This window comes from Trichosurus vulpecula, chromosome 3 (assembly GCF_011100635.1).
Source record: "Trichosurus vulpecula isolate mTriVul1 chromosome 3, mTriVul1.pri, whole genome shotgun sequence".
In the NCBI taxonomy this organism is placed as follows: domain Eukaryota; kingdom Metazoa; phylum Chordata; class Mammalia; order Diprotodontia; family Phalangeridae; genus Trichosurus; species Trichosurus vulpecula.
In genome coordinates, this window is record NC_050575.1 from 382803107 (window position 1) to 382827144 (window position 24038).

Below are 24038 nucleotides of genomic sequence, written 5' to 3' on the forward strand. Positions count from 1 at the left end.
CATATCCTCCCATAAATCCTTGACATGGGGTCTACCTGAGATATTGAGGTCTTCCAGTCTCTTGGCATCATGTGGATGCCAATGGAGTTACTACAGTTTATAAATTCATCATACGTTTGGTTTGCTATCACCTTCACCACCCTCTCTCCACTCCTACAGCCTCTATCCTAGTTAAAGCCGTCCAACAATGGATAGAGATAGCTTATAAGGTCATGACCTTCCTGTCCCTGATGATCTTCATGAGGAGGTGTTAAAATTCAGCATACATTTTCGTTTGCCATCCACTTTGGTTTAATGATGTCAGTTACGTTACATTAGTCCATCTTCGCATTTCAGTCATCATCTCATCTCTTCCTTTCTATCATCTCTTTCCTCTTTCTTCTATTCTGGATGAGCCATCTAATCGTATTGTTTAAACATCTTCAATTCAAACTCTCTTAAAAACAATGCAATCTAACTTCTTACCTGTCTACTCTCTCATCAAATTCTCTAACACCCATTTCTCCACTAACACCCATAGTAAACAATCAGTTCTTCTCCTTAAGAAACTGTCTTACTTCACTACCTTGGAGTTACCAATGCCTCTTCTCTTTTCCTCACCCTCATAGCCCATCAGTTTTCAAGGTCTGGCAATTCCATCTCCATAAAGTCTCTTATGTTCACCACCTTCTCTCTACCCTCACAGCTTCCAGCCTAGTTCAAATCACCACTACCTTTTTCCTGGATTGTGATAAGAGCCACCTAATTGCTTTTTGTCTCTTGCTTCTCCACACAACTGCCAAGTTGATATTCCTAAGATGCTGATCTGATCATACTGTGTCCCTACTCAAAAATCTTCAGTCTTCAGTGGCTCCCTATTACCTCTAAGATAAAATGCAAATATTTTGACCTACTATTAAAAGCACTCCACAATCTGGCTCCCTTCTACTTTTCCTGGCTTGTTTTATATTCCTTCCCTTCACAACTCTCCATTCCATTCTAATTGGCCTGCTGGCTGTTCCTATGCACATTTTCTCTGACCACCACAACTTTACATAAGAGGTTTTATGTATCTGGAATACATTCACTTCTCACCTCTGCATTATAGACTCTAGCTTCTTTCAAAGAACAGTTCAAATAACATCTCTTTCCCAATCCATTTTCTGATCCTTCAGGAAGCCTTTCCCAATCCTTGATTCTATTACTTTCCCTCTATTGATTATTTCCAATTTATCCTGTCCATAGCTCATTTGTACATAGTTGTTTGCATGTTTTCTCCCCCATTGGGGCAGGGACTGTATTTTTGCCTTTCTCTGTATCCCCAGTGCTTAGCATAGTGCCTGGCTGGCTCATAGTAGGCACTTGATAAATGTTTATGACTTACCAGTCCTTTTCAGTTATTCATTCTCATTCTCTCTCCCCCCACCTTTGTCTCTATCTCTCTGTGTCTCCCTCTCCTCTCTTCTGACTCTGTCACTCTCTCTCACTCTCGCTCTCTCTCTCTCTCTCTCTCTCTCTCTCTCTCTCTCTCTCTCTCTCTCTTCCTAATATATGTGTTGTGAAACTACTTATGTGTACATAAATTTTGCTTGTCCATATTTTATTCTTCCAGTAAAATGTAAGCTCCTCGAGGACAGGAACTGTCTCATTTTTATCTGTGTCCTCAGAGCCTAGCATAATACTTTGCATGGAGAAGGCTGTCAAAGAATGTTTGTTGAATTTAACCTAATTGAATACAGTAAAAAAAAGTAATTCAGATTTATTAATAATTAAAGCTAATTCAGATGGTGCTTTAATATTTACAGCCTGCTATAAAACATCTTGATTGCCTTTGACACTTCATCTCCTAAACCAGCCCCTTAGCTGTCTCTCTAACTTTGGTTTTCCCTCATTACAGAGCTCCCCCTACTCTTTCTGCACTGCTCTGTTACAGACAAGCAAGAAGTAGAGACCGCTATTGAATCTTGGTGCCCTGTAGCACAGGAACATAGGGTTTATCCTTAACTCCTTGGTTCATGTCCCACATCTGGTCTTTAAAACTTTCCCCATTAAAAAACCCCCCACAAACTTTTACTTTTTCACCTAGTTTTTCAATTCCCTTACCTGATCCTGATAGCCTGTCTTGCGGCACTGAAAAGACTAAGCTTACAATTATCTTTTCCACATTGCAAGGGTTAGGGGCTTGGTGCCGCTGCAATCTGGAAAATCCACATAAAATTTTTTGGCCCTCCCTTTGTACTAGAGAAGAAGTCTGAATTTTTTCTTTTTCTTTTATGGAGTGTTTACATTACCTTGTTGTAAAATTTGGGCTGATATTATATAATCACACGCACACACACTCACACACACACACACACACACACAGACTTTATGCATTTCTGAAACCTTTTTCTGTGTCATCTGCTGGCTTTCATATGTTGTTTGGGGCTTTTGCAAAATTCCTCCCAAATTCCCATTTAACTTCTTATGCTGACCCATGATATATTGAAACCTTGATGGAGAAAGTTACAATGTGGAAGGGATAATTGTACATTCTGTTGGGGGAATAAAAGAGAAGCCTTGCCTGGCTGTCTCTGGAAGCAACCTCTCTTTACTTGAATCAGTCATATCACTTTGTTTTGTTTCCTCTCCACTTAAGTTCTCACATAGATGAACAATTCCTTAATATGGAAAGGGTGCTGGTCCTGGAGTTAAAGAACCTGACCTCAAATCTCACCTCTGACCTAGCTGTGGGACCTGGGACTAGACACATCATCTTCCTGGGCCCCAGTTTCCTCATCTGTGAGAGACTCATACCACATTGACTCTGTTTCTTCGGATTCTAGATCTATGATCCTATCGGTAAGATTTATATTATTCTCATGGATTAAGTTATCTAAATGTAAATAGATAAGGCCTTTGGATTGCATGATGGTTGTCTCTGGCTTACCCCTCTCCAAAGGAGTTTGAGATTCCAATTTGAGGGGAGTAAGAAAAAGGCTATGATTGGGCACTTGCTCCTTCCCTCATCTATCTATAGTAGGTTAGATTTACCTGTATCTGCTCCCTCAAATATAGTTGGTCTAGGGATTTGAGTCTAATTCACAAGGAAAGGTCCTTCACTGGTTACTCTTGGTTTTTTTTTTTTTTGAAGGGGAAGGCAGGGCAATTGGGGCTAAGTGACTTGCCCAAGGTCACACAGCTAGTAAGTGTGTCAAGTGTCTGAGGTCAGATTTGAACTCAGGTCCTCCTGACTCCAGGACTGGTGCTCTACTCACTGCACCACCCAGCTGCCCCTTCTGCCCCTTGCTGTAACCCTTACCTTACTCTCCACACTTTAGCTCCTTCCCATTGAACACTGGCTATGCAAAAGATAATCATAAAAAGCATTCATCCAAGCAAGCAGCAAAGGGAAATTGGAAAAGTTATGCAGATTAGAATCAACCAATAAATACACAAACCTGAATGAGTTCTCTAGCTGGGAGTGAGTTGAGATTTCAGCTCAAATCAAGAGAGGAGGCCCCATCTCGCTGGAGGAGATCCATTATAGCAATCTCTTGGGAGGCAGGCTGGTAATCAGAAATATATTGAGGAACTGATTTCCTCTGTGTCTGTTGCTTCTCTGTTTCTCTTAAGAGGTTTTTACCCTTGGGTCCATGAACTCATTTCTTAAAAAATATTTTGGTAACTGTTATTTCATATAGTTTCCTTTACACGCTTATGTAGTTTGTTTCGTACATTTAAAAACAATCTGAAAAGGGTGCATTTCTTGTTGTTGTTCCACTGTTCAGTCACATATGACTCTTTGTGATCCTATGGACCATAAGACAGAAGGCCCTTTTGTCCTCTGCTATCTCCTAAAGTCTGTCCAAGCTCATGATCATTGAATCCATGACACTATCTGTCCATCTCATCATCTGCTATCCTCTTCTCCTTTTGCCTTCAATCTTTGCCAGGATCAGTCTTTTCCAAAGAGTCTTATCTTCTCATTATATGTCCAAAGAATTAAAACTTCAGCTTCAGTATTTGTCTTCCCAATGAATAGGCTGTCAATTTCTTTAAGTATTGACTGATTGAATCTCCTTGCTGTCCAAGGGACTCTTCAAAATCTATAGCATAATTTGAAAGCATTGATTCTGCAGTGCTCAGCTTTCCTTATCTGCTTTTCTTTATCCTATCCACTTTCCTTATCTACTGATCCACCTTTCCTTTCCAACTCTCATGGCCATACGCTGCTACAGGAAAAACCAAAAACTATAGCTTTCACTATATGGACCTTTGTCAGCGAGGTGATGCCATAGATTTCACCAAATGCCTAAAGGGGTCCATGACACACAAAAAACTTAAGAACTACATGTCTCTACCCATAGAAACTCTAGCTCTCACTTTATTGTCTCTTTTATGCAGGTATACAGTATTGTATTCGGCCCTTTCTACCTATCCCGAGTCACATTTCCTTCTCAGCCCCCGAGCTTGGTTGGAAGTCTGGTTATACATGATTCTATGATAGCTGCAAGGATTATCTTTTCTTTCATCTCTGTATCTCTTCCTCAACAGCATCATCATGGCAGGCAGGTGAGCCTGGATTCCTAGAGGTAATGCCAATGCTTTGACAGGGTGGTCTAAGCCAGGAGGGTTTCAAGGACAGATCTAGAGATGGCTGTTCTCTGGTGTTTAAGGAGCAGCCTGGCTAAGTTAAAAGGCTCATCACTAGGCTGATGGTAAAGTGATGAATGTTTCCCACTACAGAAACTCTGGCGGCAGACCAGAGGAATTGTAATCTCTGTCAATGCAGGGAATGATAAGACTGAGGAATCAAAAAATCCTTGATGTATGGAAGTATTTTCCCTAGCGCCTCTCATACAAGAGGAACTCAGTGAATGTTGAATTGAGCTATGGATTCTACCTGTAAATTCTCTACTCCTCTGGTCACCTCCTGCTTCTGCCTCTGTTCTATGCAGTTATAAATTGTGCGTCTCTTAGATGTCCTGGTAAAAACTGACACTTGACCTATGAAAATTGAAGCTGTTATTTTCTCCTGTAAGAGGTGATCCCTTTCTGTTACCCAAATCCATCAGTTTTTGTCATCATGTTCGATGGTACCACCATTCCTCAAAGCCATATCTGGAGGTGGAATTTTAAAATTTTCTTTCTTCGCTTTTTACATCAGAGCTGTGACAAAAACCTGATAATTCCTTTCCCAGAAGTGTCTCTTGGATATGTCTTTTTCCTACTCTCTGCTTCTAATTGAATCTTCTAGCTCTTACCCTGGCACCCTACTCTGGCTACTGGTGAGAGTTCACTGTTGTTTGCCCCAGACCCACCAAGCAGCAGCCTGGCCATCTTCCTGCCAAGGTGCTGCATGACCCTGTCCCCACTTTCCTTGTGAGGGAAACTCTGGAAATAGGAATCAAATAGTATTCTTGGAATGGCCATGTTAATTGTCCTGTGACTCCACTGACTACCCTGTGACTTCTCAGAACAACACAGCCACCATCTCCTGCATATACTATCCTTTCCTGTTAGAATATAAACTCCTTGAGGGCAGAGAGTGTTTTACTTTTTGTATCCTAGCTCTTACCAAAGGGGCTGGCACATAGTAAAAAATAAATGCTTAAAAAAATTTTTTTAATGCTTTTTTACTCATTCATTTATCCATTCATTCAATGGCCTTTTCTTATCCTTCCTGACTTTTCTTATTGACCATTTCCACAGCTCTCCAGTGGAGTCTTCTGTTAGTCAAAAAGCAGTTATTATTGATAATAAGTTAGTCAATAAACATTTAATAAATGCCTACCATATCCTGGGGTCAGCTAAGTGGCACAGTGGATAAAGTGCCAGGCCTAGAGACAGGAAGACCTGAGTTCAAATGTGACCTCAGACACTTACTAGCTGTTTACTTCATCTGCAAAATGAGGTGGAGAAGGAAATGGCAAACCACTTCAGTATCTCTGCCAAGAAAACTCCAAATGGGATCATGAAGAGTAGGACAGGACTGAAAAAAAAACCCAGCAAAAATTGAACAACAAACAACTAAGCTATGTCCAGGACACTATGAAAGGCAAACAGGAGGAGCTCACAATCTAGCCTTCAAACAACTATGTATAAACATGAAATCTACAAGATAAGTAGGAAATGATCATTTCATGCAGGGTTTACTACAACCCTCTTCTTGCTGGTGTTACTGTATCCAGTTCTGTTGCTTCATTTATCTTTTCCCAAAAGAAACATGTTATCATTATTTAATAGCGCTCCCGGTAGGATAGACAGAATCATCTCTTGAGATTCCATTTAGTTGGGTAAAATGTAATCGCCCAAAGCAACACTTACCTAGATTCTAATCTTTTAGAAGATAATGTTGTTCTATCAAGAATATCAAATGCTCAGGCCTTAATACTTTGAAATGGTATCGGTTTCCTTCTGTTGAATCGAGAGCTTTAAAAATTACAGATTCTTTAGAGTTTTCATTTTAGAAATTTCTTTTCTTTTTTAAATTACATTCTCTTTTTTCAATGGTCAATTATTTAGTTTTCTCCCTCTTGTTCCCCCCAAACCCTCAAATCTGGAAAAACAAAGATTTAAAAAAAGCAAAAAAACCAAACAAACCATAAAACCAAAACCCAAACACCACAAAAACCCTTGTAACAAAATGCATAGTCAAATAAAATAAATCCTCATGTTGGCCTTGCTCAAAAATGTGTCTCATTCTGAATATTTAGTATATCATATCTGTGTCTGGAGGTGGGTAAAAAACTTCACACCTCCCGCAGGATAAGTTGATCATCTGAAATCTCATCACCATGCTGATTGACTCAAGTTTTGATACTTAGCTCCATCAATTGCCTCTCTCCTCTGGTCTCCCACTGAAAGGTAGAGCAGTAAATTCTTCCCAAAGTCTTCCTCCATAGAGGGCTCAGAACTTTCAGAACTTTACATTTTCCATCAGCAGTTCAGTTTGGTTTCAACTCCGTGGAACATAATACCACTATGCTCCGCCCCCCCTCCACTTTTAGTTTCCTTTGTGCATTGTCTTCCCTACTAGACTGTAAGTTTCTTGGTGGCAGGAACTGTCTTTTTCTTATTTATATCCCCATGTCTTAGAACAGTGCCTTGCACATAGTGCCTAATAAACCTTTAATGATTTACTGGAAACATGGTTGATCTTTGCATCAATTGGAAGTCTGAAGTCTTTCAAAATTGTTCATATTTGTTATTGTTATAGTATAAATTGTTCTCCTGGTTCTTCTCATTCACCATCAGTTCATACAAATCTCAGGTTTCTCTGCAAATCATCTTTTCCATCATTTCTTACAGCTCAATGGGATTTCACTACATTCGTATGCCACAATTTGTTTAGCCATTCGCCAACTGATGGGGACCTCCTTAATTTCCAGGCTTTTGCTACTGTAAATATCTTTGTACATATAGGATATTTTCCTCTTTCTTTGAACTCTTTGGGATATAGGGGTAGTAGTGGATCACTCATAGAGTATGCATAGTTTAGTAACTTTATTATCTTAAATGAGATAATATTTGTAAAGTACTTTGCAAACCTTTAAGAGCTATGTACATGCTAGCTATAATGATGATGATGATGGTTATAATTTCAAATTGCTTTACAGAATGGTTTTTTTAAAACCAATTTACAAACCTACTGACAATGCACCAAAGTGTCTGTTTTCTTGCATCCCTTCCAACATTTGTTATTTCCCCTTTTTGTGGCAATTTTGCCAATCTGATGGACAGGAGATGGAACCTCAGAATTGTTCCAATTTATACTTCTTTAATTATTAGTGGTGAAGTGGATAGAATGCCAGGCCTGGAGTCAAGAAGACTCATCTTCCTGAGTGCAAATCTGGCCTCAGATGCTTACTCTGTGACCCTGGGCAAGTCACTTAACCTCTTTCTCATCCAATTTCCTCAAATGTGAAATAGTGATAATAATAGCATCCACCTCCCAGGGTTGTTGAGAGGATCAAATGAGATGACACTTATAGAATGACCATTTGTGCTGCACACATTGCCTGGCAAATAGTAAGTGTTTAATAAATGCTTGTTTCCTTTCTTCTTTATTACATTCTAACTTATAATGGGGCTGTGGATAGAGTGTTGGGCATGGAGTCAAGAAGACTCTTCTTCCTGAGTTCAAATCTGGCCTCAGACATTTACTAGTTGTGTGACCCTGATCAAGTCACTTGACCCTGTTTACTTCAGTTTCCTCATCTATAAAATGAGCCAGAGAAGGAAATGGCAAACCACATCAGTATCTCTGCCAAGAAAACCCCCAATGGGGTCACCAAGAGTAGGACATAACTGAACAACAACAATTATTTTTGATTTGGCACATTCTTCCATATGACTGTAGATAGCTTGAACTTCTTCCTTTGAAAACTGGCTATACATCTCCTTTGACTGTTTGTCAATTGGGGAATGTCTCTTATTCTAATAAATGTGAATAATTTCCTAACATAGCTTGGAAAAGGAGAACTTTATCATAGAAATGTGCTATAAAGATCTTTTTCTGGTTAACTGTTTCCCTTCTAATCTTAACTGTATTCCACCTCATCCTTTCTAACCTATCCTATGTATAGCTGCTAGACTAATCTTACTTTAACACTTTTCTCATCATGTTACAGGCTCAATGGCCCATTTCCTTAAATTCTATACCACCTAAATCTGAATATAAGCTAAGCATAGAGTCTGGAACTTTGATTTCATTGATACAGGAAACTCCCAGGTGAAGAAACTCCCTTTATCAGTGCAAGTCAGGTTATTTTTATAGAGTTACCTGGAGCACAGCAATTTTCAAACCATGGACCAAAGATCCTGAGACCTTTTCAGGGGATCTTTGAGTTCAAAACTATTTTCATATTAGTACTAAGACATTCTAACATCTAATAGAGTACCAATAGATATAACCCACATAAACAAAAACTCTTGGGGTTGGGGTGGGTATCCCAATTTTGAAGAGTTTATAGGAGTCCTGAGACCAAAAAAGTTAGAGAACTTTTGGCCTAGAACACTAAGAGATTATGTGATTTGTCCATGGGCACAAGGACAGTACATGTCAAAAGTGGGACTTGAACCTAGGTATTCGGGCTTTGAGGTTAATTCCAAATATACACAACACCCTTGAAATGAGATCTCCTTGAAAGGAAAAAAAAAACTATAGCTAAACATTAAAAAAAAAAAAACAAAAACCAATTGTGTAGGGCAAAGTCAAATTTTATATAAGCCAGATTTGGGGAGAAAGTATGGGCTATATTTGGTTCAATAACATATTTTTTATTCCATCAGTCTCAAACTTCTAGAATCAGAGAATCATAACACGGAAAGTGTCCTTGATCATGGAGTCCAATTTGATAATTTTCTAGATGAGGAAACTGAGGCCTAATGAGAGACTTAAGGAGTATGATGGAACTCTGAGAATCAGAGGAATTGGAGGATGACTTTTGAGATCCTAGAATTATTTTCCTCCCTCAAACTAAAATGCCACCTGCCATTCACATTTATTTTGTAATAGGCCTTTCCAGCAAGTGATATCCCAAAATACTAGGTGTTGAGTAGTTATCATCACCAGTGTCTGAGGAATAATCAGGAGATTCTCCTGCCTTGATACTAACTCAACTCTGTGTGACCCAGGGAACATAATTTAATTTCTATCTTCATTTTATTATCTCTAAGTGGGCACCTTTATTAGCTGCCACAGCTGTTTGGAAAGCATACTGTGAGCCAAAGGATAAAGGATGCTAGGTCATTATGCCAAATTATTATTTACTTAATAATTTATTTTAAAAAACCAAAGGAGAAAGAAATTAAGAAACAAATACCAGTTAAAAGTTTGTTGTTGTTGAGTCATTTTTCAGTCATGTCTGACATTTTCATGACCCCTTTTAGGGTTTTCTTGGCAAAGATACTGGAGTGGTTTGCCATTTCCTTCTCCAGCTCATTTTACAGATGAGGAAACTGAGGCCAACAGGATTAAGTGACTTGTCCAGGGTCACATAGCTAGTTTCTAAGGCCAGATTTGAATTCAGGAAGAGGAGTCTTCTTGACTTCAGGGCAGAGGTTCTATCTACTTCAACACCTAGATAAAAGCCTAGAGTCAATTAAGGATACCTGTTTTCTTTAATTAGCATACCGATATGAAAGAGATGCTTGGTACCAAACAAACTTCATGTGATTGCTGACAATAAATGAAACAAACAAACAAACAGAAAAATATTAAATAAGGAGGAAAAGGAGTACTAATGGGTTTGGTTGCTTCAATGACAACAAATTATAATATAACTGCTTTTATATTAATTATATTATCCAACATATATAGAACTTCAAAGAACTGCACTCTTTAAAACATACACTTACGTTCATTTAACCTTCACAACATCTCTGTGATATAGGTAGGAGAGGTATTATTCCCCATTTTATAGATGAAGACACAGGTCCAGAGAGATGGAGCATTTTGTATGAAGTCAAACAGTAAATTAATGGCAGATCAGAACTAGATTCAAGATATCTGGTACTCTTAGCACATTTCTGTAGATCCTCTTTCCAAGTTAGTCAAGTTAACAAGGATTTAAGTGCCTACTATGTGCCAGCACTGTACTGGCCAGGTGTTGCCAAACCGTTTCCCACAATCTTTGTAAGTCTACCTCTTCCTCTTCCTCCTGCTCTCCAATTTAAGAGAACAAGGTACATTGTTAGCTTTAATTCAAATAACACCATTTCTCCCAACACTCTCCCCTGAAAAAACCCTAGTGGGGAATACACACACGCATACAGACAGACATACCCACATACATTTTATGTGTGTGTATATATATATGTGTGTATGTATATGTGTATACACATATATACACACACACAAACATGCTCGAAATTCCTTCATGTAATTTTGAGCTGGAAAGGGGCTTTAATGGTCATCAAATGCAATCCTTTCATTTAATAGAAGAAATTGGCCCATGGAGATATTAATGGGGCTTAGCGAGTGCCAGGCACAGAGTAAGAGATTAATGATCTATCTATCCATTCTAAGGTCACAGAACTAGCAAGTAGCAATGGCTAGATTCCAACCCAACCAAGTTCTATTCCAAATTCCAGGTTCTCTGACAACTACTACATCCTGCTACCTCTCTCTAGCATTTAGAACAGTGCCTGGCACATAGTAGTTGCTTAATAAATGCTAGTTGGTTGACTGACCTACTGGCATTTCCTTGTGCTAGCTACTCTGTCTCCTTTCGCCCTTTAGGTCTAAATTCCCACTACCCTCTGAATCTTTTTAAAAACAAATTACTTTTAGAACCAGAAATTTCCTCCTTCGGCATATTTCTGAGCTTTTTTCCCTCTAACTTTAGGCATCGGTTCCAATATTTGCTCCCCTCATTTCTCCTTTTCGACCTAGCTCCCCACGCTTAGTTTCGGTCAGTCGTCTCAGTTTCAATGAATCACTGGAGGAGCCCCGAAGGAAACCCTTGAAATTACTCTCGGAAATCTTGTTTCCCCTCCTCTGGAGACTGTGAAACTTATCGAGGTGGCGGTGGGTGGGGGGACGGGGAGAGGAAGGGTCCCTGGAGCTGACTCCGTCTGAGGCACTGCTAAAGACGTCGGGGTACACCTTCACCCACGAGGCCAGGCTGCAGTTAAACTCCTCGAAGTTGCTACGATTCAGGCAACAAGTAGTCCAGACAGAACACGTGAGGTCTAGTCAAAAAGGGGACTTGTATGACCGAGGGGGTCACCTGTCTCTGGTTTGGCTTCCGTCATTTTATAGATCTGATTCAACCCCTTTATTAGACAAGAAGAAGAAACCGAGGTACAGAGAGATCCAGCCCAAGGCACTGTGCCCTGCTGCATTCGCACCCAGGTCCTGGGACTCCAAAGTCCCGCGCTCACAGAGAGGACTTCTTCCTCTTATCTCTTCCTGCCTTTCTCCTTCCGGCGAGATGCTGGGGATCTCGTTCCCCTACTATCTGCAATACCCGACAGCTCGCCAGAACGGGCAGATGAGGCTGCAACCTTTCCTTCCCCACAGAGAGCCTGGCGAGCCCAGGAGCGCCTTCCCCGCTCCCCGCCCCCTGCCGCCGCGCATGAGCAGCAGCTCTCCTCTCCCCCGCCTCGCCCGTGCGCAGGCGCGGCGGCCGATGCGAGTGTGCCTGCATGAGAGCGAGAGGAGAAGATGGCGGCGGCGGGGGAAGCGGCGTGAGAAGCCCGGGCGGCGAGCAGGGTCTCCCTGAGACGGGGGCGACATGGCCCTCCGCGGCCCCCAGGTGACTCAGGGCACCCGCCGAGGCGGGTGCGGGGGGCCGGCGGCGGCGGAGGCGCGCTGGCGGCCGGGGGCGCCAGTCCCGGCCAGGAGGGCGGGCGGCGTGTGAGGGAGCGTGTGAGAGAGCGGGCGGACGGAGCGGGCTGCGGCCGGGCCGCGGTGGGGACGGACGGACGGACGGAGGGCTGGGGGGGTGTCCTCGCCCTCCCAGAGAGGGGCTAGGCCTAGGCCCAGGGAACCCTGACCCGTCTCCGCAGGCCGGCCCCCCGGCCGGCCACGCTCCCGGGCGGCCCAGCCGGCCGAGGGGGAGGAGGGAGGAGCCCCCGGCGCCGGGCCTGGGGGGCGGGGGGCGAGGAGGAGGAGGAGGAGGACGGCGAGGAAGTCTGTTCGCGTCCTCGGGGAGATCGCATCCTTCCTTCCCTCCGTGGCCGGGCAGCCAGGGGAGGGGGAGGGGAGGGTCGCCTCCCACCCCCACCCCCGGACTCCTCTGCAAGTCTCTCCTTTGGGGCGCCCCGGAGGTTGCATGAAAGCCCAACAGATTTGGGGGATCCGGGGATCCACCGTCTCCCCCAGAGCCGTCGCAGCCGCCTGCTCAGCGAGGGGAGGGGAGGGGGCGTGTAGGGCGGCTAGGATCCTGCTTGGGGGGCTCTGTATCATCCCTGAGCAGGGGAGCCCCCGAGCTTGTGGGGGCATGGCCCCCTAGGGGGCTGCTACCTCCCCTCCCCACCTTTCTTTCTTTTTTTTTTTTCAACAAAGTTTATCTTTCTGCGTCTCCTGTAAGGACACTATTAGAAGTCCCCAGCACTAACTGAATCGTGAGTGACATCTTTTAGGCAAATCCTCCCGACCCAAATTTACGGGTTATAGACCCTCGTTGATAGGGAGTACAGGTCCTGCAGTGCAGCTTGGGTTTGAGTTTTCATCTTTTGCCCCCCAACTCCCCTTATTAAGCTTACTCATGACTTCTGGCACATAGTGGGCGTTTAATAAATAGTAGTTAAGTGACAGTAATGGAAGAGAGCTCACTGGATTTGCTGTCAGGGAAGGGGGCTTCAAATCCTAAGGTGTGTGACCTTAGATGAGTCACTGGCCCCTCATTTTCTCACCTGTGAAATGACAGCTTTGGACTGGATGATGTTCAGCCCCTTCCAGTTTATTCTATGAATACTTACCAAGAACCTACCTGTAAGACTACCCTGTAAGCTTTTAAGTTTTAGAAGCTTAATTGCATAGTTCATTGATACAGTGAAAAAAAATAGTGGAAAGACTAAAATGTTACCTGTTTTTCATGCTAAGTTTAGAAGAGGGCGGTTTTTTTTTTCAGTGTGAAAGAGGAAGTGCTTACCTGAGGTTTTATATTTTTTAAAAATTAAACTTACACTCGATAAAAATCAGTGTGTAGTAGGTATTACTTCTGGAGCTTGATTTATTGACCTGCACCATTGAAGGGATTGCAGTTTCTATAAAGGCTTAATTTTATTTTATATCAAATATTTAAAAAATCAAACCATAAAGCTAATAACAGGGGGAATAAGTTTTTATTAATAATAGGACCTCTTTTTTAAAAGTATGGAGTTAATCCAGAGTGTTCATATATTTTCCTTATATGATAATGATTTTAGTACCTGTTGGCAGTAATGAAATTGTATGTAGTGTGAAATTGGAAAACATGAACATCTTATTTTCTTCTTTAGATTCTTTGAGTTTTTTAAAGTAGACATTTTTTATAGGAGGTAACATTTATGGGATTCTGTAAAATTGGTGGCATAAGATTTTTATCTCTTTCAACAAGCTTTTTTTGCTTTCATTTTAAGTACACATTTGTTTTCTCCACAGTTTTTGCAAAAAATAACAACTTTATTCTTCCTAATGGAACAGTGAGCATGCTTTCTTGTACAATACTACTAGTAGTAATTCACATTTCTGTTGCCTAACATAATTTGACATGGGAAAGCATTATTAGGCATAGATTGGTTCTGTCTGTGCCCTGTGCTAGACACAATTAGGATCATAGTTTTAGAATTGGAAGTTAACTTAGAGGTTATCGAATCCAAATCTCTTGTTTTACCCATGAGGAAACTTAGGCCCAAAGAGTTTGTGGCTTGCCTAAAATTACGCAAGGAGTAAGTAAGCTGAGTTCTCCAAATACAGTGCTCTTTAATGCATCTTCAGTAAGTTTGTGAGAAAATCTGTGAGAAAAAGAGTTGATTAATAACTTTTATCATTTAATTTGAATTAACTGGCTCATCTTGTCTTTGGTATATAGTTGCATCATTTGTAAAGGAAATATTTGTTAAAATATTTACAAAATTTTGTTTTAAGAAACTGTTGAAGAAACAAGGAAATATTAAACTTGTAGAGAATACAGCAAAGGGAAATGTTTAGTATATTCCTCATAATTTTACTTTTTTATGTTATCCAGAGTTTTATTAGATAACCCATTATTTAAAGAAAGCTACTTATCAAGCAGTAATTTAAACACTAAGTCCTGAATTTAGGATTCTGTCAAAGTTTACTAACCTTTGCAAATCAAAGTTCGTTTTTTAGTATCTAATGATTTACTTAATAGATGCTTAATATTAATGGTATTTAAAGGAGAGATTTAAAAAAGAACAAATAAATGTCCTATTGGTACTTCATCTTTGAAGAATAACAAGTTCTGGATTAATGATAAAGCACTTAATAAGCATTGACTCTGTTCTTGGTACCTTGCATACATATTTATAAAAACATCACAGATCATGGTCCCTGCCCTTAAGGAGGGCAAAAATTCTAATTGGAGAAGACCAATACTAATAAAGTATTGAGACAGGGAGTGTTGGAGAAGTCACAGGGATGGTGAATAGAGTCATAGGCGATCGGTCCGATATATCTTTTCCACAAATGGTAGTATTGATTTGATTACTGTACTCAGAGCTACAGGTGGAAAGCAGTGAGTAGGGGTGGAAGGGCCATATGAAGATGTCCAGAGAATAGCATGCTAGGACCTGGGTAGGGCTAAATATGGAAAATTCTCACCAACCTGGAGCCTGTGGCCCCAGGGTAAGGAACTGGAGTTCTGTTTCATTTTGGAGCTGAGGCAGAGGGTGGAACCAGGGAGTATGGCATGAAGATGGCTGGAGAGCTGTTTGAATTTAAATTGGTTAGAACCTGTGCTTTGATAAAAGGAAAGTGTTGACCTGAGCCCAGGTCCAGACTATAGAATAAATTCTAATGTGGAATTTAAAAACATTTTTAATTTGCTTCTGGATGCTAATATGAAGGTACACAAATGATTAGCTTCAACAATTGGAAATATACATTAACCACTAATTTTAAAATTTTATTTTCTTTGCTCTTGACTTAAGTTGAGAAAGCTTCCCTCCACTTCAAATGATTAGCTTCAACAATTGGAAATATACATTAACCACTAATTTTAAAATTTTATTTTCTTTGCTCTTGACTTAAGTTGAGAAAGCTTCCCTCCACTTCCCTACTCCCTCTTCTCCCCAACCCAACCCCTCTCTCCCCCCAAGTTGTATATTTATACAGTGCAAAGATTGTGTAATCATTGATGTCAAGGATAGGGATAGGGACTAGACTTGTGATTGGTGGGTGAGGAAATTGCTGCAGGTCACTCAGTACCTTCCCTACAACTTAAGTGTTGCAGAGCGCTAAAGTACAAAAAGGTTAAATGACTGTCAGGTGGGATGGAAACCTAGGTCTTCTTGGCTTTTAGGTCACTAAATCACATTGCCTCTCACTGAAGCCAAACATTAGTTAATGCCCTTGATTTATGATTAACAACTGTTTTTATTGATGTATTCTTTATACATATCATTTATAAACCTTTGTTGGCTTCTCAGACATAATGAACAGTTGTTTTCTTGAATATTTGGTGTATGTTTTTCTTTTAATATTAAATAGATAATTTAGACATGTTCTAAGAAAAGACCTAGATATTAAATTTATGAAGTTGGCCATTTTTACTACTTTAAAAATAGTTTCTATGAAATTTCTCAATAGATTAAATTGGATCTTTATTATAAGTGTAACCTTTTGTGCCTACCCATATAATGAGGTGAGATCCATTCTTTAGGTAATTGGAACCCCTTGGAATGGGGTCCAGTATTGGAGCAATAGAAATTCTACTCTGCTCCATATAGTCTTATAGTGGGGTTCTTAAGTACGTCCTTGATTTTATATGTATTTTTGGATATCTTTTATTTAGAATTTATCGAATTTTAATTGTTTTCATATGAAGGACCTCAGAGGGAAAAATATCAAAGAAGGATAACTTATTCTGCATGTTTATTGCTAAGTGATGGAAGAGTAAAAGCAATACCCTAGATGTGGCTTAAGTATTAAAAATTATGTTCAGTTCTGGGTCATGTTTAAGAGGAATATTGACCAGCTGGAGATCGTTCAGAGTAGAGTAATAATCAGTCAATAAGTTTTAAGCACTACATGCCAAGCACAGTGCTGAGGATACAAGTACAAAAAATGAGACAATTCTTGCTTTCAAAGAGCTTACATTCAAATGGAGGAGACAAATACATTAGAAAACTTATACAAATATAAAGTCAATACTTGCAAATGTACACAAAATAAAATATGGGAGGGAGGGAAGCTAGCAATTGGGTCAGGTCATGTAGAAAATAGTGCTTGAGTTTACTCTTAAAAGAAGATGGAGAGTGTGAGGCTGAGGTAAGGAGAGGGAACACATTTCAACTATATCAGATGGCCAGCCCAAAGTCTTGAAGATAGGATGTGGAGGGTCCTGTGTGAAGAGCAGAAAGCAGACTACTTTGGCTAGATCACAGAGTGTGAAAGAGGAGGAGTAATGTCCTCTGAGGCTGGAAAGATAGGTTGGGGCCAGGTTATATAGGTCTTTAAAAGATAAAGAGAGGAGTTAATATTTCATCCTGAAGCCATTAGGAAGCCATTTGAATTGATTGAGCAGAGGTCACATGATGAAGGGCCTTGATTCCTTAGATGAGAGAGACATGATAGCTGTATTCAGGTATTTGAAGTACTGTCATGGAAGGAGGGATTAAATTTGTTTTATTTGGCCCTAGATGGCAAAACCAGGAGCAAAGAATAGAAATTTTGAGGCAAATTTAGGCTTGATTTTAGGAATAATTTCTTAATAATTAGAGCCATCCAGAAGTGAAATGGATTGCCCCAGAAGATAGTGGATTTTTCCTAATTAGAGATCTTTAAGCAGAGACTGGATGACCATTTATCCAATATGTTATAGTGGAAATTTCTTTTGGACTAGACTGTTGTTTCAGTCTTTCTAACTCTGTAAATTCTCTGATTTTATAGTTGAAAGTCATGGATTGTCTTTGGATTTGATTCATTAACCAACCTTTTTTGTATAGTGAGGATTTTGTTATGCATGAGCTTTTATAGTTGTATGTTAAATATTTTGCCAAATTCTTCGTTCCTATGTTAACATATTAAAGAATTGAAAAGCAATCGGGAATTTTAGTTAGAAGTTTTTTTAAACTCTATTGTTATATTTCTATTGGCTACCATATATGCAACATTCTGTTTTGTGAAAAACAGATAAATCTATAATAGAATTTGCTGGCCCTGGACCATTGGATTACAGTCTTTTGTCACTTTAGTGCTACTTCAGCAGTGTAGATGTTAGTTTCCAAAGAATTACATATGCTTATATTGCAGTTTTCCTTTTTTATTGGGACTTTGTGTGAACATACACATGGGGGTGGATGGATCATTACTGAATAGTATATGAAGCAAAGAGCAGATGAATGGAAGATCTTCAGAATATAGACTTCTGGGGGGAATTTGTTTCATGTGGTAATAATTTTATAAAGACTAGTGGAAAAGTAGGCTGGAGAACACAAGTAGATAATCTTCTGTATCGTATGCATATAGCACATATCCCTTTTTATGACTTGTAGGTTGTAGCATTTGAGTGCCTTTGGCAGTCAACAAATGTTACAGTAAGAAGTAAGATCTTGTATTCTTATACCTTGCAGTCATTTGTATGATTCTAAAGATGTGGTCTATGGACTGTTTTTTGTGAAAACCTGTTTCTTTTAATCACCTTACCAAGGATACCCTCTGTATATGTAGATAATTCTCATAAGAATTTTGTGTATCTGGGAGGGAAAAGATTTATGGGCCAGTAGTTGTTGATATTTTCTTTGTTGTATGTCTTTTTTGGTCATAATAATATCTGATACTTTCCCCATGATTTAGGTATTCTCTGCTCTTTTAAAGGAGAAAGGTCGAATCCATCTTTGCATAGGAGGGATAATTGATCCCTCATCATGTACCTCGAGTACTCTCTCCTCAAACTTGTATTATATCCATCTTGAACTTCTGTGTTTCAGTCTAAGTCAGAGAAGGATTTCATATAGATAGTGCAGCCATTTTAATACTCCTGTTTGGGCATGACATTGTGCAGGTTGCCTCAAGCCCTGGAACATTGCAAAGCCTTCTAAATGAGATCCCTGATTTTCCACACAGTTAAAAACAAGTAGATGAAAAAAAGTCTGTTGTCTATGTCAAACTCAGATAGAAATGAGGCACACTAATCCCATACGTAAGAGTTCCTGTGGGCCATATGTGTTTTAAAGTGTAATGTTATCTATGTTTTATTGTATTTTTATTTATTTTGTTAAATATTTCCCAATTATATTTTAGTCTGGTTAGAGCTGTACTCAGGGCTCTTGTGAGAATGTTGTGGGCATGTGTTTGGGTCTAGAGCAGTAGTGGCGGATTCAAATAGAAATTGACCATTGCACTGTACATAAGTATCCCTGCAGGCCACATGTTGACTTGGAAAACCACACATGTTTATAGATTTCTTTTTTTATTAATACATCAACATGTTAAAATCAGATTTCAGTCTGCTTCAGGCCACACTTGGGAGTGTTGTGGGCCACGAATTTGACACCTCTGGTCTAGAGTAAACTGTGTGTTTGGATGGGTGGACAACCTGAAGAGCTTGATCTTTAGCATATGCTTTAGCATATGCATCTTCAGCAGACAATGCAGATAGACTGTGAGCTGAATCCAGAATTAGATAGGAAGAGAGTAGGTTGGGAAAGAACCTCCAATTTTCCCCTGAAATAAAGATCTATCTTTTTAACACTGAAATTCTTCTAGTGATATTAGATGGCATAATTCATATACTACAATCTTCAAAGGATCTATCTAAAAGATAATTAAACAATCATCTAGCATTTATTAAGTTGCTACTTTGTTCCAGGCACTGTCCTAAGTGCTCTTGGTACGAAGAAAGGCAAAAGGCAGTTACTCCTCTAAAAGAACTCATTGACTAATGAAGGCAATGACTATGTACAAACTGTACAAACTATGTACAAACAAGATCTATACAGGATAACTTGTTGGTGACCTCAGAGGGAAGTAACTAAAATTAAGGAGAACCTAGAAAGGCTTCTTGCAGCTGGGAATTGAAGGAAACCAAGAAAGCTAGGAGGTAGAGAAGAGTGAGAAACAACCAGTAAAAATGCAAAGAGTCGTGGGGTAGTGTGTCTTATGCATGGAACAGTAAGAAGGCCAATGTCACTAGATCACAAGGTATATGAAGAGAAGTAAAGCGAAAGCAGACTGGAAAGGTATTATGGGCTTTTAACAGCCAAACAGGATTTTATGTTTGTGCCCCCCACCCCTCATGCTTAAGGCAAAATGTTAATGGTCGGACCTACACATTAGGAAGATCCATTTGGCAGGTGAGTATAGGCTAGACCATAGTGAGGAGAAACTTGCAGCAAGGACACCAGCTAGCAGGCTATTGCAGTAGTCCAGTTATGATGTGGCAGTATAAGGAGAGACGGGGCCTATGCAAAATATGTTGTGAAGGTAGAATTGACAGTATTTGACAACTAATTGGCTTTGGTGGGGGAATGGAATGAGACAGAGTGAGGAGTTGAGAAAAACATGTATGTTTCTAGCCTAGTTTATAGGTGACTGGGAGGATGATGGTACCTTGGACAGTAATAGGAAAATTAGGAAGAGGGGAGGGTTTGGGGAGAAAGATGATGAGTTTAGTTTTTTGACATTTTGATTTTAATATGTATACAGAACATCCATTTTGAAATGTATCAGTAAGGCAAGATTTGTGATATCAGTGGTGACCATGAATATGCCTGTATAGTTCGGAATCGCAGGGTATAAGAGACTATCTGTATAGAAGACAGAAGAAGTAAAACATTTATTCATACACCAGAGGATCAAATCCCAGAACCAATAATTCCATTTTGACATAGCAACAATTGTATCCCAAAACCAGTATGTCCACTTCAATGTAACAGCAAAGAGATTAAAACGCAGTATCACAGCAAAGAGCCACACCATCCTGTAACCTTCCCTTCTGCAAGGGCCTTCCCATAAACACTCTCTAAGGAATCCTAACTGTCTGCTTGCCTGCATTGTCCTCTCCCACAATTCTGAAGGCCCTTGCTGTTCACAGAGCCCTTCCAGTTGTCTCTCTGTCTCTCCATCCTCTCTTGCAGTTCTCTCTTCTTCATCTTCCTCTTCTTGAAGCTCTCTAGTCTCCACAGCTCTCTAGTCTGAGCTTAATGGCTACCCCCAGGGTATATATACCCTATGTAGGTCTGGGATTTAGCACCTAGTAGCAAATGGGTATAGGCCTGGCGCTTAGCGCCTAATAGCAAAAGGGTGTGGGTATGCCTACAAGCAAGCCTCTCCTAATCAAAGTTCCCTTAACCTGAGGCCTGTTGAATGTGCAGGGAAGATCTTTGATCACATTAGCATCACAGATATCCAGTAGGCAATTGGATATGCAAGACTGGAGGTCAGGAGAGAGGTTAGGTCTGGGCAAGTAGATCTGAGAGTCAGCTGCATTGAGAGATGATAATTGAAACTTTGGGAGCTTATGGGAACACTGAGTGAAATAGTTTATGGAGAGAAGAGGGCTCAGGTCAGTTCTGGAGGACACCCACCATTAGTGAATGTGACTTAGATGAAGATTCAACAAAAGAGAAGTACTGGTCAGACAGGTTGTAGGAGAACCGGGAGGGAGCTGTGTCATGGAAACCTAGGAATAAGAGATTTATCAAAGCGAAGATTGACAGTATCACAGGCTGCAGAGAGGTCAAGAAGGAGGAAGCTTAAGAAAAGACATTTAATAATTAAAAGATAATTGATAACTTTGAAGAGACCTGTGCATGGTGAGTGTAAACGGGCTAAAACAATTACAGGGAGGGAATTCTGGAAAAGTGATGTAAAGCACACAGCCCATAACGCTCCCCCAAATCAGATTAAAGTGTAATTGGGAAATATTTAACAAAATAAATAAATACATAAGAATATAGATAGTATTAATATGTGGTTTTCTAAGTATATCAGCCCTCAGTTTCCGCCCCCAGTTTAGTGACCCTCTTTCTATTTGAGTTTGACACTACAGATGTAAAGAATATCATCAGAGAAATACATGGTTGTAAAAATAATGGGCCAGTCAGGTAATGAAGAAATGGGCCTGCTTGTTCTTTGACATCCGTGTAATGGGAAGAGATTTTGGGAAAAGCTCCCCACCATGTACCTTGTGTTGAATTTATTAGAGGACATGGATAAGCATGAATGATAAGTCTTGACTGGATTGTGAAGTATATTGTAGGAGGGAACACTGCTGACATAATAGGTGTTTTGGAGTATTTGGGTGAGGAGAAGAAGCTTGGGGAATGTAGGTAGTAGAATGGGTACATAACAGCCCACATTTATACAGGGTGTACCGAAACTCTTAGTGCATTTTAAAGCTATAATCAATATTGGAGCTATTATTATTAGAGCTATTTAGCTCTAATAATAAGTTTGAATAGCTCCAGTATTGATTTAGAGGTGAACACTGCACTAAGACTTGGGATACTCTATGTGGTACTTTACAGTTTACTAAGTATTTTTGTTTTTAAACTGAGATGTAGAGAGAGTAATTTGATCCCAGTCACAGCTTGTGAGCCCTGTACCTTGTGCTGTTTTTCAAAATCAGCCTCCATGGATGAGTATGTGTGTGAGTTTAGGAATATGAATGGGTGAAGTATTACCATTCTTCTCTCTTGGGGCCAATTCAGTTCTGTTCAGTCCAGTGAAGGTAGAGTCCCAGGGAGTGCAGCTGGTGGGAAATAGGCTGTGAGCCTTCTTTAAACAGAAACTTTAGGATTTATTTGCTCTGCCCCCTAGATGTGCAGTCAAAGGGGCTCAGGCTACTTAGGGTACAGAGAAGCTGTGAGTACCAAAGCTGATGTAATCTCGGGGATGATGAATTTCCTGGTGATGAGCTTTTCAAAAGGAGCTTGAAGATAGTGGAGTCAAATCCAAGGAAAACAGCTAGCTGGATGTGAACTCTTTAAATGGAGGCTTTGGGAGGAGTTTTTCTTCTACCTTTCCTTTCTAGTTTTTAATGTGGATATTCCTAGGTCCCTCTCTTTGTTTTTTGCTTGCTGCTACTGGCCTCATTTCAGGATTTCCTCAGTCTATTCTTCTGGTTCTAGTTCTATGCCAGCCCTATATCTCCTGAAGTCTTCCCTAGGGTCAAGACATGTCAACAAGCATTTAGTGTTCACAGTTTTGTGTCAACTGCCAAAGAAAGGCAGAAAGATAGTCTCTGTCCTTAAGGAGTTTAAATTGTCATGGGATAATCAATATATAAATAAGGAAAGAGGGTAAGGGAACAAGCATTTATTAAGTGGCTACTATATGCTATCTAAGGACTTTATAAATATCTTATTTGATCCACATAACAACCCTGGGAGGTAGGTGCTAATATTTTTCTCATCTTACAGTTGAGGAAACTAAGGCAGAGAAGTTGAGTTTCTTGCCCAGGGTCACACAACTAGTAAGTATGTGAGGCCAGATTGAACTGAATTATTTTTGATGCCAAGCCCAGTGCTCTATCCACTGCTGCATAACTAGGTATATACTGAACAAATAGACAATCTGAGAGGGAAAGACATTGGCATCTGTTGTAATCTGGAAAGGCCTCCCAGAGTAGGTGAAATGTGAGCTGAGTCTTGAAGGAAGTCAGTGAAAGTAAGAGGCTAAGGTGAAAGAGCAGAGAATTTCGAGCATGGGGGACAGCTTGTGTAAAGACATGGACTACAAGGGACTACAAGTAGGCCAGTTTCAAAGTGTGTAGAGGAGAATAAATTGTAAGTTAATTGGAAAGATATGAAGGGACCAGGTGAAGAGTTTAAAATACCAAACAAAGAGGTCTTTATCCTGTAGGTAATGGGATAGAGTGGTATAAGTGCTATGCAAAAGACTATTGGAGTAGTTTAGTGAGAGAGGTGATAAGAACCTGAACTAGGATTGTGGTTGTATTGGTAGAGAGAGGGGGATGTATATGAGAGATATTGTAGTGGTAGAAATGACAAGATTTGGTGATGGATTGTATATTGGGGGAAGTAACATTGAGGATAACACTAAGATTTTGAACGTGGGTAATTGGGAGGATGATTGGTGGTACCCTCAACATTGATAGGGAAGTTAGGAAATAGGGTTTGGGGGAGAGATGACGGGTTTCATTTTGGCCAGGTTGAGTTTGAGATACCTACAGGATATTCAGTTCTAGGTGCCCCAAAATAGGTTGGTTTGTGGTATGGGAATGGGACTCAGGAGAGATATTAGGGCTAGATTTGTAGATCTGAAAATCATCTCTATAAGAGATGTTAATTAAACCCGTGAAGTCAGTGAAATCACCAAGTGACCCATAGAGGGAAAAGATAAGAGGACCTGAGACAGAGATGAGGCAGCAAAGGAAAGAGAACTAAGAGAAAGCAGTGTCATGAGAAAGAGTGAGGAGAGAGTATCCAAAAGGAGG

General features: G+C 40.2%; 1 protein-coding gene across 2 annotated transcripts in view; it reads left to right on the forward strand.

The window, feature by feature from the left end:
* The first annotated feature begins 12097 nt into the window (after positions 1 to 12097).
* Positions 12098 to 24038, forward strand: part of USP10 (ubiquitin specific peptidase 10) — an 84976-nt gene continuing 73035 nt past the window's right edge. For both annotated transcript variants that reach the window (XM_036750518.1, XM_036750519.1), the window contains exon 1: positions 12098 to 12224. In XM_036750518.1, the coding sequence (XP_036606413.1) occupies positions 12204 to 12224 (21 nt within the window). In that variant the 5' untranslated portion in view covers positions 12098 to 12203. The remainder of the gene's footprint in view (positions 12225 to 24038) is intronic.